The following is a 16,860-nucleotide window of genomic DNA, read 5'->3' on the forward strand; positions in this document are numbered from 1 at the left end:
TCTTTTGGGGACATTAATCTGACTTATTTTTGTTTGGCTCAGGTAAATTTCCTGAAATGGCATCACAAATTGTTCCCCAGGTTTAAAAGATAAGTCGTTTGTCTCAAACTTTATCGATCAAAATGGAAATGGATTAGAAATGAAGAACTTTAAGGTACATGGAATCTATACAGTATACACAAAAGTTCAATTGGTATAAGGAACGTATGAACTATGAATGCTCAAAATTTGGGTGAAACCTAGAATGTAGTGGAATAGTAAGGAGCAGTTCGAGGCATTCACAGAATCTGTGGAAAGCCTTCAATGCTGCCTCTAATGGAGGATTCTGAATTAGCATCAAGCCTTCTAAACGCTAGCTTTTGTTGAGGAAGTTGACCATTAGCAAACGCTGTGACTTCAGTGTCTACCAAAATTGTGTCCTCATCCTTAAATTCTCCTCTAAGTATACCCTTGGCAAGTTCATTTTCCACATTTTGTTGAATCACTCTCTTGACCGGCCTAGCGCCGTAGTTCGGATCATACCCCAAACTTCCGAGAAGTTGGATTGCAGCATCTGTGACTTTGATTCTCATCTTGCGATCTGCGATTCTCTTCTGCACGCGCTCCAACTGTGTAATGAAGTTACAAAGTGAGCTTTGGACATTAAATTACAGGAAAAGATCCTCGCAATAATCATGCTCAAGATAACAGATATGCAGATCAGAAATTATATTCCAGACTAGTTTATTAAAATGCAGTTGTCATCCATCCAAAATTGATAAACTCAAACCACTTGAACCATATTTCTTAATAGCATTCTTAATTAAGATGGAGGATGGGAGGGAAAACTACCTGTAACCTGACAATGCTGCTAATTTGGTCACGGTTTAGAGGCTGGAAGACGATATACTCATCAACTCTATTCATGAACTCAGGCCGAAAGATGGACCTTGCAGCGTCCATTACCCGCTGCTTTATGGTTTCGTATGCTAACTCTTTCGGTACAGTGTCATCATCTGTGTTGAGAATGTACTGTGATCCAACATTTGAGGTCATGATGATGACAGTGTTGGTAAAACTTACTGTGCGACCCTGCGAATCAGTCACTCTTCCATCATCCAAAATTTGGAGAAATACATTGAAAACATCTGAATGAGCCTTCTCAATCTCATCAAACAAAACAACAGCGTACGGTCTGCGGCGAACTGTCTCTGTAAGTTGGCCTCCCTCTTCATACCCAACGTATCCAGGAGGAGCTCCGATTAATCTTGAGACCGTATGCTTTTCCATGTACTCACTCATATCAATTCGTACAAGTGCTTCTTCTGTGTTGAACAAAAAGGAAGCGAGAGCCTTAGCCAGCTCCGTCTTACCAACACCAGTGGGTCCCATAAACATGAAGCTAGCAATAGGGCGATGAGGATCTGAAAGACCTGCTCTTGAACGTTGGATAGCCTCAGCTACCGCCTTAACTGCAGGATCTTGACCTACAACACGCTTATGGAGCTCTTCTTCTAGCTGCAACAACTTGTCTCTCTCTGATTGTTGAAGTTTTGAAACAGGGATTCCAGTCCACTTGCTTACAATTTCAGCAATATCATTGCCTGTAACTTCCTCTCTGAGCATGGACTTGCCTGAGCTCATGTATTCATGTAACTCCTTCTCTGCACTTTCAAGTTGCTTTTGCAAGGAGTTCAGACTACCATACTTCAATTCAGCCGCACGATTAAGATCATATTCACGCTCAGCCTGCTGGATCTCAAGATTTACCCTGTCTATCTGCATGCATAAATACAGAAGTGATCTTAATATTTTTTGGACATTCAAATACGGTCTGCTGTTCGTTTAATTTTCCTTCCTCACTTATTTAATTGAAAATCTAAACGCACCTTAGGCAAAAAAAAATATATAAAAATTTAATAACACACCTCTTCTTTGATTGACTGAAGTCGAGTCATTACAGACTTCTCATGCTCCCATTGCTGAGTCAGTTCGTCCTGTTTCTCTTTTAAGAGAGAAAGCTCTGCCTCAAGACGATTCAACCTATCTTTAGAAGCCTTGTCTGTATCATTCATAAGAGACAGTCTCTCCATCTCTAGTTTTAACACTGACCGGTTAATCTCATCAAGTGCAGTAGGTTTAGAAGTAATTTCCATTTTTAGTTTTGCAGCTGCTTCATCAACCAGATCAATAGCTGCAATTTCAGAAGTGTTAGAAAAACAATAATATTTGAAGAGCATTAACAATGTCTATTAACATATAGCTAGTTCTTGGCAGGTAATGGCAGGCAGTTGCAGAGTATTATTGTTAGTGCATTCTGGATCAATTGTAAGTAGTTGCTATAATTATTTCCCAAACTTATCCTAGTTGTATAAATAGCATGTTAGAATGAAAGAGAGAATTTAAGAGCTTTGATGATCTTAATGAAAGTAATGCTATCATGATACCTCAACTACTTATAATTCATACATCAACTACTCGCGATATACTCTACAACGATCAACCACTACCTGCCAACAAGTAGCGATAACTATACAGGCATTTGTAACATTATTGATTTCTAACAATAAGTGATTTCTAGCAATTCATGACAATAAATGATTCTAGACCAATACAGAAATGTAGTCATTTATGCTTTTAGAAAGAATCTGGCCAAACACAAATAAGAGAGGAGAACCTAAAGCAATATATTGACCATTCGAAAGCAGTCTTTTGAAATGAAGTATAATTTGATGTCTGCTCACACGTATGTACATCAGTGGATAGTAGAGACTAGGGAAGTGCTTTAAAGATTTTACGGAATAGATGCAATAACTTATATCATTTATTCTTTAAACATGATATACTATTCTCCTGGCACTAGCATTTCCAAGGTGTTGAAAAGCAGACAAATTCTATTCTAACAAAAATCTATAACCATAACCTACACTGAATTCACATGTTTTTATACTACACTTCAAATCAGTCAAAAAATGTCCTGATCTTTGATCGAGAACAAAAACTCGTACTATGAAACTTGTAAGGGGTCAAGATACCAATTACCACAGATATGATATTTGTTGTTACAAGAAAGCATAAATGCTTGAGAAAATTTCTCATTGCATCAAATTTTCATCAACCAAGTGTTTGTCACCTGTAATTAATACCTTTGTCAGGCAAAAATCTCCCACTTATGTAACGATCTGAAAGGATTGCAGCTTCAACAAGTGCACTGTCAGAGATGCGTACTCCATGATGCAGCTCATATCTTTCCCGCAGTCCCCGTAGAATTGAAACAGTATCTTCAACTGAAGGTTGGTCAACATAAACCTGTTGGAAACGGCGCTCTAGTGCAGGGTCCTTCTCAATATATTTCCGATACTCATCTAGAGTTGTTGCACCAATACATCTCAGCTCCCCCCGACCCAGCATGGGCTTCAAGAGATTACCAGCATCCATTGCACCATTTGTAGCACCTAACATACAGGAAAATTAGAAATTGTAATCAAGTTCAACTTTCACATCTTTAATTTTAAATACGCATTTGGAGGCATCAACAACACACTGATGTAACATTTTAGGGAAAATACATGAATTTAAATGTATCATCTTTGATCATCCAAATATCCATGGATCTGACGGGCTTTTGTATAGAGACCAATTATGTGCACAGAATAAGCAAAACAGATGTACATGAAATTAGCGTGAATTGTGCAGACCCTTCAGACAGCTTTTACAACACCAAAGAATCAGATATCTAAAAGTGGAAAGTTTTGAAGCCTGCTACCTGCCCCAACAACTGTATGGATCTCATCAATGAAAAGGATAGTCTGACCATCAGATTCGGTTACTTCTTTGAGAACAGCTTTCAGCCTATCCTCAAATTCTCCTCGATACTTTGCTCCAGCAATAAGTGCACCCATATCAAGAGAAATAAGCTGAAAAGAAACAAGTGCATCATATCTATTTCAGTATTTCACAAATCCTGGCCAGCTTACGCAGTACCAAAAGAACAGAAAAAATAACATAAATATTATTACAAACTTGTAAAGCAAAAGAAAAAAATAAAAACTAGAAGTGCAGTGTATATATAATAGAGACCAAAATAGTGAGAAACTAGATAATAGCATAAAGTGAATATTGACTGATTTAGATTGAAATTCCCTTCTGGGGTATTATGAAGGAGTAACCTAGGTACAAAACCAAAAGGGGCCCAATACTTTAACTAGAGGAGCATCGAGTTCACCAAACCTCGACCCAGCATCACACGTCTCTAGGTATGAAGGGATCCAGTGCCCAACTACCAACGCCTTTCAGAATTGCCTTATCGGAGCCAAGCCAGGAATGGCTGTTAGTGGACACCCACCACTTTTAACCGATTAGAGAGGCCCTCTTTAATACATTACAAAAAGATGTCCATAAGATCTAGGTTTATGCTGACTTTTAAGTCTGTGCTCCTCTGTCTAAGATAAAATTCACATGCACTTCTCCTTCTTCAGCATTCATCTCAGGAAATTAAACTAAACATGCACTCTCAAACGGACCAAATACAGGGAAGGAGAAACTTGAGGTACAAGAAGTTCAACACAGAAGTGGCTAACATGGATAGCAGGAGGCCTACAAGGAAACTCTAATTTGCAGCTCAAGTGATTGAGATGGATGCACTGAAAGAGAACAAGGTGTGAAATTAGGTTCGGTGGGATGACAGTGCCACCATGGTTTGCATGCATTGGGTGCTGTGACTCACTTGTACACCTCGAATCTGCATTTGGTATGGATTGTGCTGATATTTTTCAGATTTCATGAGAGCCTACACATTTACTGGAGTATGGATATGGGTATTGACTAGTGAATGCCTGATTACCATTGCAACAGTGTTTGTTGCTTAAAACTTGCTTCTGTGAACATTCTTTTTGTAATATTCTTGCCCTTTTATTCCATTTTCAGCTTGATCACAAATGCTAGAATAACTTAATTATCAGGATAAACCACATACCTTTCTGTTCATCAAAGCTTGTGGAACATCTCCTTGAACAATTCTTTGAGCGAGTCTATTACAAAAGCAAAGTCCGATCAATATGCAGAGCATATTAATGAAAACTATTAAAAAAAAACATCCACGTAAGTTATAACCAAGTATTTGACCTGCTCATATAATGAGAAAAACCGGTATGTGTGGCTCAAAAAAATATTCCAATGGCATTGATGTCCATACCAACCGAGCACAGTTTCAAATGACAAACTGCATCAGCTGTTGTGGATACAACATTGCAGTTGTGCCAACACCCAACAATTGTGGATTGATTTCACAAGAAAAATTGCCATGGACAATACATCATAATATGCATTTTAGAATAAATATTTCATGGCTCTGCATCAACTGCAACACACATTGCAGTCACCACAATGCTTGGAATCAAAGTAACTGTAATGAAACCACAACTTTGATGTGAATCCATGTATTAAGAGTAACTAGACAGTTGATCATACTATTTCTTCCATTCTAGTCTTCTTACTTTTGAATAGGTCCTCTTTCTAAATAGTATTGTAATGGTTATATAAATTATTATTTATGTCTTAAATATTAGAGGAGGAAAAAATGACATCTCCAGTTTATAAATCATTCAACTTTTTTTTCCACATGAGGTACCAATATTGTATGTATGAAGTGGTTACAGATGAAATCCAGGTAAGGAAAAATGGTAGCAGCATGTTGAATTTAATAAAGAAATATGTTAACAATAATACAAACACAAGCAAAAGCTATGAGGAAGACTAAGCACTTAGTCACTTACCCTTCAGAAATTGCTGTTTTCCCAACACCAGGCTCACCAATCAGCACAGGGTTGTTTTTGGTTCTCCTGGAGAGAATCTGAATGCACCTGCGTATTTCGTCATCTCTTCCTATGACTGGATCAAGTTTTCCTGCTTTAGCCATTGCTGTCAAATCTTTGCCATATTTTTCCAACGCTTCATACTTTCCTTCAGGATCTGTGATAATTTAATTTTAAGTTCAGACTTATGCATTATAAGATGTGGAAAATGAAAAATTCAATGTACAGCTCCAAACACTCCATGGAGTATTTCAGTCAGAACTAGAGTCCACGGGTTCACAGTAACATCTAAAGATACTAAATTTTCAATAAGAGACAATTAGCAACTCAATGTTGCCTACCCCGAAACAAAACAAGGTGGAAAAAAAGTAAGATAACATACACATTTATAGATAATGAACTAAATCTAAATTTGATTTTAAACAAAAAAATTATACATTATAATTGCAAAAACAAGGATAGTGAATAACCTTGGTCGATAACTGATTGGCGCCCTCTTATAGACTCTATGGCAGATTTTAGACCTTGTTCTGATATTTGAAAATCCCTAAATAATATCTTCCCAAATCGTCTATCTTGGGCAAAACCAAGAACGAAGTGTTCAACTGACACAAATGAATCACCATAGTCTTTCTTGATGTCCCTGGCTCTCTGAATCAATGCCTCCAAATCACGCCCCAGCATTGAACCAACTGATTCCCCTAGAACCTAACATGATCAGAGAAGTTACAATTAGTGAGGCTCTGGGCCTACAGGCTTAGGGAATAATATACTCAAATCAGATAAAAAGTGTAACGTTGCCAAATTTTAAAAGAATCTGAAAAGATTCAATTGGTGTTCATTTGCTCCATAACACATGCATATTTTGACATCTAACATAAACATGCCAAATTATCCAAATTCATAACTACTATGGAAGGTTGAAGACAATAACCATCAAAGATATTTATGTTTATTAGTTTTATTTCACAGGGGAAGGGAGGAAAAGGAAGTGATCTGAAGCGAGCAAGAGAGAGACTGAGAACGATATTTTACCCTTCAAAACCCCTTCCATTCTTTGCTTCCCCTCCAAATTTTAAGACTCACAAACACACGCTAAAGGAATAAAAGTTACTTAAGTTGGTCAATCACCTTAGGTTGCCGCTGAATGTGCTTATCAGTAGCCTCCAAAAGTCGAGTGTTATCTACCCCGACCTTGGAAAAGATCCGACGAGCAAGCCCATTCTTTTGTTCTAACAAAGCTTTCATCAGGTGCTCTGTCTCCACAATTTGATGCTTGTTCTCCTTAGCCACTTCTGGCGCTGAGACAATCGCTTGCCATGCCATTTCTGTGAACTCCTGTTGTGTAATCTGCCATGCATCAAAGCCCAATATAAATCACTTTGCCTCTGAAGCTCCAACCAGATCCAATTAGCCTCACAAGCAACAAATTATCCAAATCACAAACAAGTATCAAGTAACATAGTTGACCAAGTTCCAAAACAAATTTCTTTAGCAACTACAACTGGAAATGAGTCGAGCCAAGCCATGCCAGCCCACTAACACACAACAAAAAACGGTCTCATGCCAGCTTAAATTCGGTTCATTCAAGCTCGCAGGCTGTCCGATTTCAATACTAAGAAATAATTTAGTCCAAACTCAAAAGTCAAAACCAAAGGTTTTGAATTTCCATACTAAACAGTTGAACCTTTTGAACTATGAAAGTGTCATGTTTCTGGTTCAGATATATTCCAATTCAATCAGTGGTAGTAAAAACCAGGAACAGGAAGCTTGCTCAATCCAATCTGTGGTTCAGTTTTTAAATCATTGATAAAAACAGAAATGAAACTTAAAAAAAAAAACACTCAGATTAAATTGCTACTATGAACAGGATAAACGAATTTCGAAAGTTAGCAGCAACTAAAGACGTTAAAATAATCAATTGAAGTAATAACAACGATAATGATGAATGTCACTGATAGTAATGCTACCTTTCCGCTTGAAGATGTGCAGCGAATTGAGAACCCTTTAGGGTTCCTTCCAATTCGCGAAAACCTATTTGCTAAAGCCTCTCTTTTCTTCGTAGGAACAGAATTCAAGGTTCTCAGGGAAGTGGATTTCGCGGGAAAGGAGAGGGAGAGTTGTTGAAACCGCGCAAGAGGCGCGTCGTTTGATATTCTGCGACGAGGAATTGGAATTTGGAGCCTCGAAAACGACGTAGTTGAGGCCATGGCCGTAGTTACCGGAAAATATCTCCGGTGCAGTTGTTAATGTGACGGAAATATGGAATGCTCGTCTTTGTGGTGTATAATAGGAAAGTCATGAAATACGTGAACACGTTGTTGGATAAGCCGGGTGCGCAATGCGCCATCTTCACCCGGTTCACACAAATGGGCCTACTTTGGATATGAAAGGAAATGATAAATGAAAGTAATTTATTCAGCAACTATTATTGGAAAATTAAGGAATGGATATTTGTTTGGATTCTACTTTCATTTTCAATTTTTTTATCTTTAGGATTTTGTGAAAAAAAAAATATATTATTTTCATCTCTTATTTCTATTTTCTTTTAACAAAATAAAAAAAAATACCAAGAATAAAAAAACAAAAAATGTAAATATAAACCAAACAAGCCGCTATTTTTTCCATAAAAAATTTCTGAAATTTTCTTAAGGTGTAAAGGGGGGAAATGATTATAAATGTATGGGTAGCTTTTTATCCTTAACACTTTGAATTCCTCATTTTTATTTCATAAGTAGTTTATATATCCGTATGATGCACAAAAAAATATTTATTTATTTATATTTATGTTCGAATATATTTTTTTTTAAAATAAATATATTTAACTTATTTAACATATTTTTTATTTATGTGATTATACATATACTTAGAGGTGATAAAACGGGCCAAATCTACCGTATCGACTCGTCAAACTCGCCAAAAAGTTTGTTATAATAATATTTAAATAGTATTTTCTTACTATAATATTTGCATTCTTTTTTTTAAAGGCTTTTTAACCTTTTTGCATTCCCTTTAATACATATTGCAATATTAATATTGTGAATAAACAAGGTCAAAAATTTAAAACAGAATTATTATTACTATAATGCATGAATTTTAAGGATGGAGAAGAGGATAAAAATTAAAAAGAATTATATGCACATTTCCAATATTTGGTAATCGTACACAAAGAATAACAACATATTTCCTATAGACAGTTCCCCCAATTCAATGGAGCTGTGACAAAGTAATCTCATGAACTACTCCTAGATTTTACAATCAATATATCAAATCAAATGGGTGTATAGTAAAAAACTTGGTGCTATCATAAAATTAACAAACTAAAAATAATAAATGGAGGGGAAAAAACATAGCTATCCTACCACTTGTGTTCTCAGCAGCGTCAGCATCAAACTAGATTTGATGAAATAGGCATGACCTTAATCTTCAGAATTTGGTTTATTCTCCAATATTCACTCTAAGGTATCTCTACTATAATAGCCTCTTAAAAGACTAATAATAGTGATTAAAGGACTTGTTTCTCTGTCACAAGAATCTGACTCTGAAGGCAAGACCACTATGGGAATCATGTTGCAAAATAAGGATGGTAGCAAAACCACTCCAATGTCTTGATCATTTTCCCCTTTCATCCAATGCTCTCTATATGTCATCTCGAATTCATCTTAATAAAAATCTCAAGTAAAGAAATACATAAAATAAAAAATTAAGATGAAAATGGTATTTACTTGTCCATTTTTATAGGATGCCCTGTCGTTTAAACCGTGGCTCGTCGCTTCGACAGACTATGGCTCCAATATATGACAATTTCTAATAAACTCATTTGAATAATTGACATACATGGTCCAAAAAGGCCTAAGATGTTCAAAGCCAATATTCAACCAAGGTTTTGATTGACCATTGTAATGAATAACAGCAGCATTTTTAACATTCTCGACATCAGTTTTATTCTGATAACCCAAGCCAAGCATGTGCCAAGAAGGGTCAATTGGTTGAACATGACCTTTAAATGCTATCAATGCAGGTGGTAGGGTTCCAAGCTTCCACATTGTTAGGTTTGATTGCAAATTCTGCCATGCAGAAGCCATTAATAATAAATTCTTATGCAAATTCTAACTTTGACTGCACTCCAAGAAGGGAATTTAAAACATTAGAACATAGGCTACATTTGGATACTGCCTCTGAGATAGAAATACAGAGACAGAGAACGGCGACAGAGAGACAAAAACAAATATTTGCTATCCCCACATTCAGGAAGTACAGAAAATACATAATTTTTTGTCTCTCAGACAGAAATTGTGTCTCTGTCTCCACAACCAAATGAGACAGAAATTCTCTCTATCTTAGAGACAATATCCAAATGCAGCCAAAGGTCCATGTATTCTAAAACTATAATCAGCCTAACTGACATTAAAAAATCTTTAAGGTACTCAATTTATTGGGTATACAACAACATAAATTAAAAATGTTCAAAAACTTTGTTAAAGCATAAAATTATTAACACAAAAAGTGACCAAAATTTTGTTAGGCTGAGTATATATATTTGAGACTTTACCTCTTTTAACCATTGATGATATGTCTCCCTTATATTTGTTGTTCTCCATGCACGCAAATCGAAGATATTCATCCCATAAGCCCAAGCACATTCTTCAGGGTCTAATTTTTTTGAAATGACAGGATGAGAAAAATTGAAATAATTCCTAAAATGCTTAGACATTACCCACTCATCTTCCCCTCTGCAAGTTTCAACAGCTCCATTAACTTTACCATTTAGGTCAATATCCCAAAGGGGAGACAAGTCTCGCTGAACTACAACATCATCATCCAAAAAGACCACCTTGTCAAGATTCGGGAAAAGCTGCGACATATTAAAAATACCACCAAGTCATAAGCACAAATTAGAGCAAGAAATTCTTATTTTTAGGAATGTTAAAATGGTTCACATAAAAATTGACAGATGATGGATTGGTGATAATGAAACCAATGCAGATACCCCAAATGTTGCAATTGAGCAACTCTACATTTATGTTATAGTTTGTCTTCTTCCATTATGATATATAAATTAATCGCAACCAAAATGTACAAACCAATTTAGGAAACATAGTACAAACATCTCACTCAAATAGTTCAACACAATACTTATCCTTCACTTTACAATCTTTGAGTTCACTTTAGCCACTATGACTAATCAAAATTTGATATAGTAGCAGTGCTCATAACCAACTCTTGCAAATATAAATTTTGCAAATAAGTGACCAAAATTCCAATAGGTGAAGTCAGTCACAAATATTCCATTCAAAAATAAATATTCAAGAGCATTAATTTCTTTGCCAAACCTAACAAAATGCATTGTTCTTATATAACATTTACACACACACACACAGAGGAGGGAAGTAGGGAGGGAGGGAGAGTGCATGAGTGCAGGGTTAGAGAGGTGTTAAATTTAACTTACCTCGGGAATGTATATACGGATATGGTTGAGTAATGATATGTACTTTGGACTTCTAGCTTGTAATATTGAAGCAAAGTTTCGTAGATTGATATCATCGAGGTTAGCTCCTAGAACATAGTTTCCATGATAGTAATTCCTGATCCCATTTTGATGTTCTACCGCTTCAAGTACTGGAACATTTTCTCTAGTCAACCAGTCAAACTGGTGAATACCTTTGACTTCAACTATAGCAGGGAAGACAGAATTTAGCGCAAACCATGAATGCATACCCGCATAAGTTTTTCTATCAGTGATGACATGGAAGACTATCATCTCAGGATTTTGAGATGACTGCACAGTAGAGGTAACAACTACTGAGGCAGCCAATATATTATCAGTTGAGAGAATAAAATGGTGGTAATTGTTGTCAGTCAGCAGAGGAAGTAACTCTGGAGGGGGCAACTGTCTGCGTGCATGGGCATTTGACGAATATTCATCAGTCAAACGCAAAGTTAGACAATGAATCCCTTTAGGAATAGAACTTGCTGCAAAGTGTTTATTCATTAGCTCTGCAAATTTAGATTCCTTAATTTCTCTCTCAAATTTTTCCATCTGTCCAAAGAACAATACATTGTAACAAAGGTCAATATGATGATTATCTTTTGTCACCACCTTTTAACATAGGAACAATAGCATCTATTGCAGAACAATATGACAAGATTTGGCATAATATTGACAAAACTAAACACTTAAATACACATAAATTTAGTCTCAATGCTACACATGACAAAACAATGGCTCAAATTTCTAAGAGGAATGCATGAAGCATTGTAAACTGAAACAAAGATGATAACAGTCATGATGACAAAGTATTTTCTCATTTTCTACTTATTTCTTAAGAGACATTAAAAGATGTAATTGTATTCAATTGAAATAAAAATAATCTTTAAGCAATTAAAAAGGAAATAATAATAATAATAATAATAATAATAATAATAATAATAATATTGTCCGATAGTAGCTCACAATCCCTAAGTGGGGGGCAAAAGCATAACCAGGATTTGTGGCCTCTTTCCCCTGGAAGAAAGCCCTTTAAGGATTGACAAACTAGCAAAGGCACTGACTCATGGGTGTGAATTTGAGCCGCAATAGCTATTCTTGTTAAGTAGTCTATTCCTGTGGGTCTAAAAGCCGTAGGAGGCAAAGGGTTGTCACAATTATTCCTCATGTAATGTGAGAATAAGGAAAAGAACAAAAGAAAGACTAAATAATTTAATGATTCTTGTAAATCCTGCAATGCATATAAATAAACTCTTTTGATAAAAAATCATTTTTTTTGTCAAAAATCTAGAGCCAGTATTATTTTTAAAAAATTGCTTTCAAACTTCGCATATTATAAAATGATAAAAGTGAGTTACACAATGTAACAAAGCTTACTATAGTACAAATAAAACATAATACCTAGCTTAGTAGTAAATTCCACATGATTTTTAAAAATAGTCATTATTGTATCTTTGTAGGTTCAAACTAAGTACCTTAAACAGAAGAAAATTTAGAGATGTCATAAGCAGAATCAGTACAACTCCTAAGTCTTTATTCTACAATTTTTCTTAGCCAGAGTTCATGAATAGTACATCAATTATCTCATTCTCAACCTTCTAATCCAAGTGCATAGATTAAATGAGTTTTTGAGTTTGTTTCCCCCTTTAAAAGGAAAAAAAAAAACTCACCTATTATATAATTAGAAGCATTTAAATATTTGAATTTCAACAGCTACTTTCTCCTCTCAAAACCAATTGACCAATACTAAGATATTTAATACATAAAGCAAACGCACTATGCAACTTACCATTCTCGTTAGCACGAGCGCAAATGTTTTCGTGTCATAGTTGTTATTCTTCATATCAGAAACCAGCTGATCAAACGAATCTGGCAGCTTTAGATCAGCTGGAATTTCCCCAGTTTTCACTTCTTTAAGAATCTTGTAAAAATCTCTAACTAGTCTCTGCCATAGCATTACCATCAACACAGATAGGCTTTAGAAAATAGTTATTTAACCAAAACTTCATAAAAATTGTATTGTAATAGAAAAACTTATGGAATAAATCAAAAAGTAAAAAAATTACCGTTGAATCATCAACCCTACCAAGAAACTTTGGTCCTAAACGCCTACCAAGACAATCTAGAGTACAAAACAACCAAAAAAAAATCAAGGATTAAATATAGGCAGAAGGTACACAAAAACATATGAAAATCAAAAGAAAGCTACAAATAAATAGGATAACATTTTAAGTTAACAAAAAGAAATATATGTATCTTGAAATTTCTATTAGTTAACCTGTAATAGTAGAACAAAACCTAGCTTTGCTAAACTATGGTGCTAAGGCACTAAATATTTATCTATATTTTATCTACTCATGATTATATAAAATGCTTCATTAATTTAAGGAAAAAACTTAGCATGCATTAATTTATCATGTAAAAGAATTATCAGAATAGGTACAAATTTTGCCAACACATATTAGAAAAGCATCATCATCACTAGAATCTTTTAAGGTCTAAATCTTTTTTATCCATCCCCTCTCTGCTTAATCCTACTTTCTCTCTAGAAGCGGGTTTCCGGCAAAGGTCATTCCTCCCCTCATCTAACACAGAGATGAGTCTGGATGGCATTTGGATCCGAACAAACAATACAACAAAAGGGCGGTTCAGTGCACAAATATCCTGCATTAATGTAGGATTTGAGGAAGAGTCTTCGGTTGCAATATATTCAACCTAATCTGACAAATGCATAAATGGCTGACTCTACAGCTTGGACCGTGATTTTGAGATCACATAGAGACCATTCGACTGTTCCCCCATTCGATCAAACCAAACAACATTAAATCAAAATGACAAAATCTATCAAATGGTATGTTCTAAGCTAAGGTCATTTGGCCCCATCCTCACCAATTTGAGCCTAGCCCAGAAGGTATGTAGACCGGACCAAGCAATATTCAAATCAAAATATATCAAATAATAAAAAGTTGACTACAGGCAAAAGATTCTAGCGCCAAATAAAAGGATTCAAAATAAAGAAATGATGAAAAAAACTCCCTAAAGATATCAAACACTAGGGAAAAAATAGTCCAATTATATATTGTTACATCAAATCCACTAGTCAAAAAGTCATCTAAATTTATGAATCTGATTGCATGATAGCGTAAAATTCAACAAAATAGAATCCACAAACAGCAAATAGAAAATGGATAAAAGAATTACCGAATGAGGAGCATTTGTTGACACCTTCAAGGGTGACAAGAGCGGTGAGGATGAAGACAAAGGGCAAGAGAAATGCGAGGATGAGAATGGTGTGGAAGAGGGTACGATATGAAATGTGGCAAGCTGCGACCTTGATCTTCATCAAGTCAATAAATCCATTGTTACTCGATATTGTGATGCTTCTCATGCTAGGCGAGAAGCGAAGGTGCATTCTCGTCTATGCAGATGCACACCACCCTAACATCAACACTCACCGCCACAACAACAACAGAAACCCTAATTTCACCTCCTTTTCTCGCACTCTCCCATTCCCTTCCAATTCCCATTACCACATCCACACTATTCTTCCCTATAATCCCCTTTCTTCTTTCTTCTTCTTCTTCTTCTCTTACTTTCTTCTTCTTCTTCTCTTTTGTTTCAATGGTATTCGTCTGTGGCCTTCTAAAAGACCGCATTTGGGGTCTCCACCTTATTCAGCCGAAACAGGAATTTCTCTTTCTCTTCTTCTTCTTCTTCTTCTTCTGGATTTGTTTGGAGCTTTTCTTCTACGGGGTTTTGTTTCGTTTATTTTCTCTTTTTATTTTTTTAACTTAATTTAATTTTTTTATTAGTTCTTTTTTGAGTTTTTCCCCCAAGGAATGATTATGGGGAGAGAGGGAGAGAGAGAAGTGTTTGTGTTTGACCTTGAGATTAGGAAGTAGGGACATGGTTTTGTTAGTTATATTTAGGTATTTTCCTATGAATATGGGCAAGTCAATAAAAACTAAAAAGGATTGCGTGGGCAGCATTATATGGTAATATTATTGGTTAATTTTAGTTCATCTTTTTTACCATGTAGATGTAGATGCAGATGTTCATGTTATGTAGTTAACTAGCTATTGATTTATTTTTGGCCTTTTGTCCTGAAAAATGAGAAAATAAAAAAAAGGAAGACCGTGGCAAATGTAAAGGCAAATTCTAAGATATAGATTCAGAAAATTGTCTATATGTATAGATTTTTCGTGTCTCATTTAGATAGGAAGACGTATTGCTTTGCTATTTCTGTATTTGTTAGGTGAAACCGTTGTCATTATGATGAGTATCAAAAATAGCATAAATTTGTTTTCACTAATTAAAAATAATGTAATGTAATGTGATGTTAATTACCTTATTAAATTTAGTTGAGATTGTTGTTTTTTTGGACAAAAAAAAAAAGTTACATCCGTTGATGTTAATTATATGTTTTTCCTTAAGATTTTTTTTATCTGACTTTCTTTTAAGATTAAAAAACGGTTATTATAAATAAATCATGAAAAATGTTTTATGATCAAATAATAAAAAAAATGACATATAATATTTTTATTGTTGGTCAAACTTGTTTCTCTAACTTTAAATATTTAAACAAAAAGTTATAAACTTAATTATTTTTATTTTATTTTTAAAAAACTAATTGATTCAATATACTTAATTCTTTTTTTATTTGACCATTTCGATGTTAAAAAAAAGTTGAATTTGAATTACTATGTCAGTTAATAATATTTAAATCAACAAATTTTAATTATTATATGTCAATTACTAATATTTAATTTTATTTTGTCAAAAAAATTAATTATGATGTAATTTTTTTAAATTTATCAAATTAATTTCTGTTGTTATTTAATAAAATTATGAATTTTTTATATAAATAAATAATTTAAAATAAAGATTAAACAAAATAAAAATTTAAAGAATAATTTAATAATCAAAATTTATTAAAAACTAAAATATTTAAAAAAAATTCTTAAACATTGACGTGGTAGTTCTCATGAATTAATTAGCACTGATTTTTTTATGACTAGGAATAGTAATTTTATTCAGATAATCTTAAATTCAAAATTAAACCACTACAGTCAACTGATATTAGACTATGGCCATAAAAATGAACAATGTTGCATTATCGATTAGAAGTAGATTTAAATCTTTATTTCAATTCATACACTAATAAAAATTTAGCCCCAATCGAATAGAATTTTATATTAGACCAAACCTCTTCATTTGTGACTCAAAAAAACAAGATCCACCAACCAAGGACGGACCTAGATTAGGGTCAGGGAGAGAGGGGCACTAGCCTCCTGAGTAATGAAAAATTAATAATAATTATACAAAAATAAATATATTTGATTCTATTATTATATTATTTTTGTTTTTATATTAAATTATAAATTATTTTTTTGAAAATTATGTTAAAAAAATATTTTGTTAAATTTAATATGCAATTATATATATCGTATTAAATTTAATTTAGTATCAAAACTAAAAAAAATAGTGATAATGTTATTTTTAAAATAGTCAATTAATTAATTACTAAACTGATACTTAATTTTTTAAATATAAATAAAATTTTTATTTTTATCTTCAAAA

The 16,860-nt window shown here is 34.1% G+C and overlaps 2 protein-coding genes across 2 annotated transcripts; both read right to left on the bottom strand.

The window, feature by feature from the left end:
* Positions 1–109: 109 nt before the first annotated feature.
* On the bottom strand, positions 110–8,211 carry LOC112716467 (chaperone protein ClpB3, chloroplastic). The gene is made up of 10 exons (XM_025768385.3): positions 7,763–8,211; positions 6,924–7,142; positions 6,263–6,500; positions 5,754–5,949; positions 4,955–5,009; positions 3,746–3,896; positions 3,126–3,434; positions 1,908–2,173; positions 832–1,758; positions 110–608 (listed from the first exon to the last, which is right to left on the bottom strand). The coding sequence occupies exons 1-10, from the start codon at positions 8,000–8,002 to the stop codon at positions 279–281; spliced, it is 2,931 nt and encodes a 976-aa protein (XP_025624170.1). The 5' UTR covers positions 8,003–8,211; the 3' UTR covers positions 110–278.
* A 698-nt stretch (positions 8,212–8,909) lies between these two features.
* LOC112716469 (probable galacturonosyltransferase 13) lies at positions 8,910–15,175 on the bottom strand. The gene is made up of 6 exons (XM_025768386.3): positions 14,482–15,175; positions 13,347–13,402; positions 13,070–13,225; positions 11,242–11,832; positions 10,345–10,647; positions 8,910–9,859 (listed from the first exon to the last, which is right to left on the bottom strand). The coding sequence occupies exons 1-6, from the start codon at positions 14,690–14,692 to the stop codon at positions 9,575–9,577; spliced, it is 1,602 nt and encodes a 533-aa protein (XP_025624171.1). The 5' UTR covers positions 14,693–15,175; the 3' UTR covers positions 8,910–9,574.
* Between the last annotated feature and the right edge of the window lie 1,685 nt (positions 15,176–16,860).

The sequence above is a fragment of the Arachis hypogaea genome, chromosome 10, assembly GCF_003086295.3.
Source record: "Arachis hypogaea cultivar Tifrunner chromosome 10, arahy.Tifrunner.gnm2.J5K5, whole genome shotgun sequence".
NCBI classification, from domain to species: domain Eukaryota; kingdom Viridiplantae; phylum Streptophyta; class Magnoliopsida; order Fabales; family Fabaceae; genus Arachis; species Arachis hypogaea.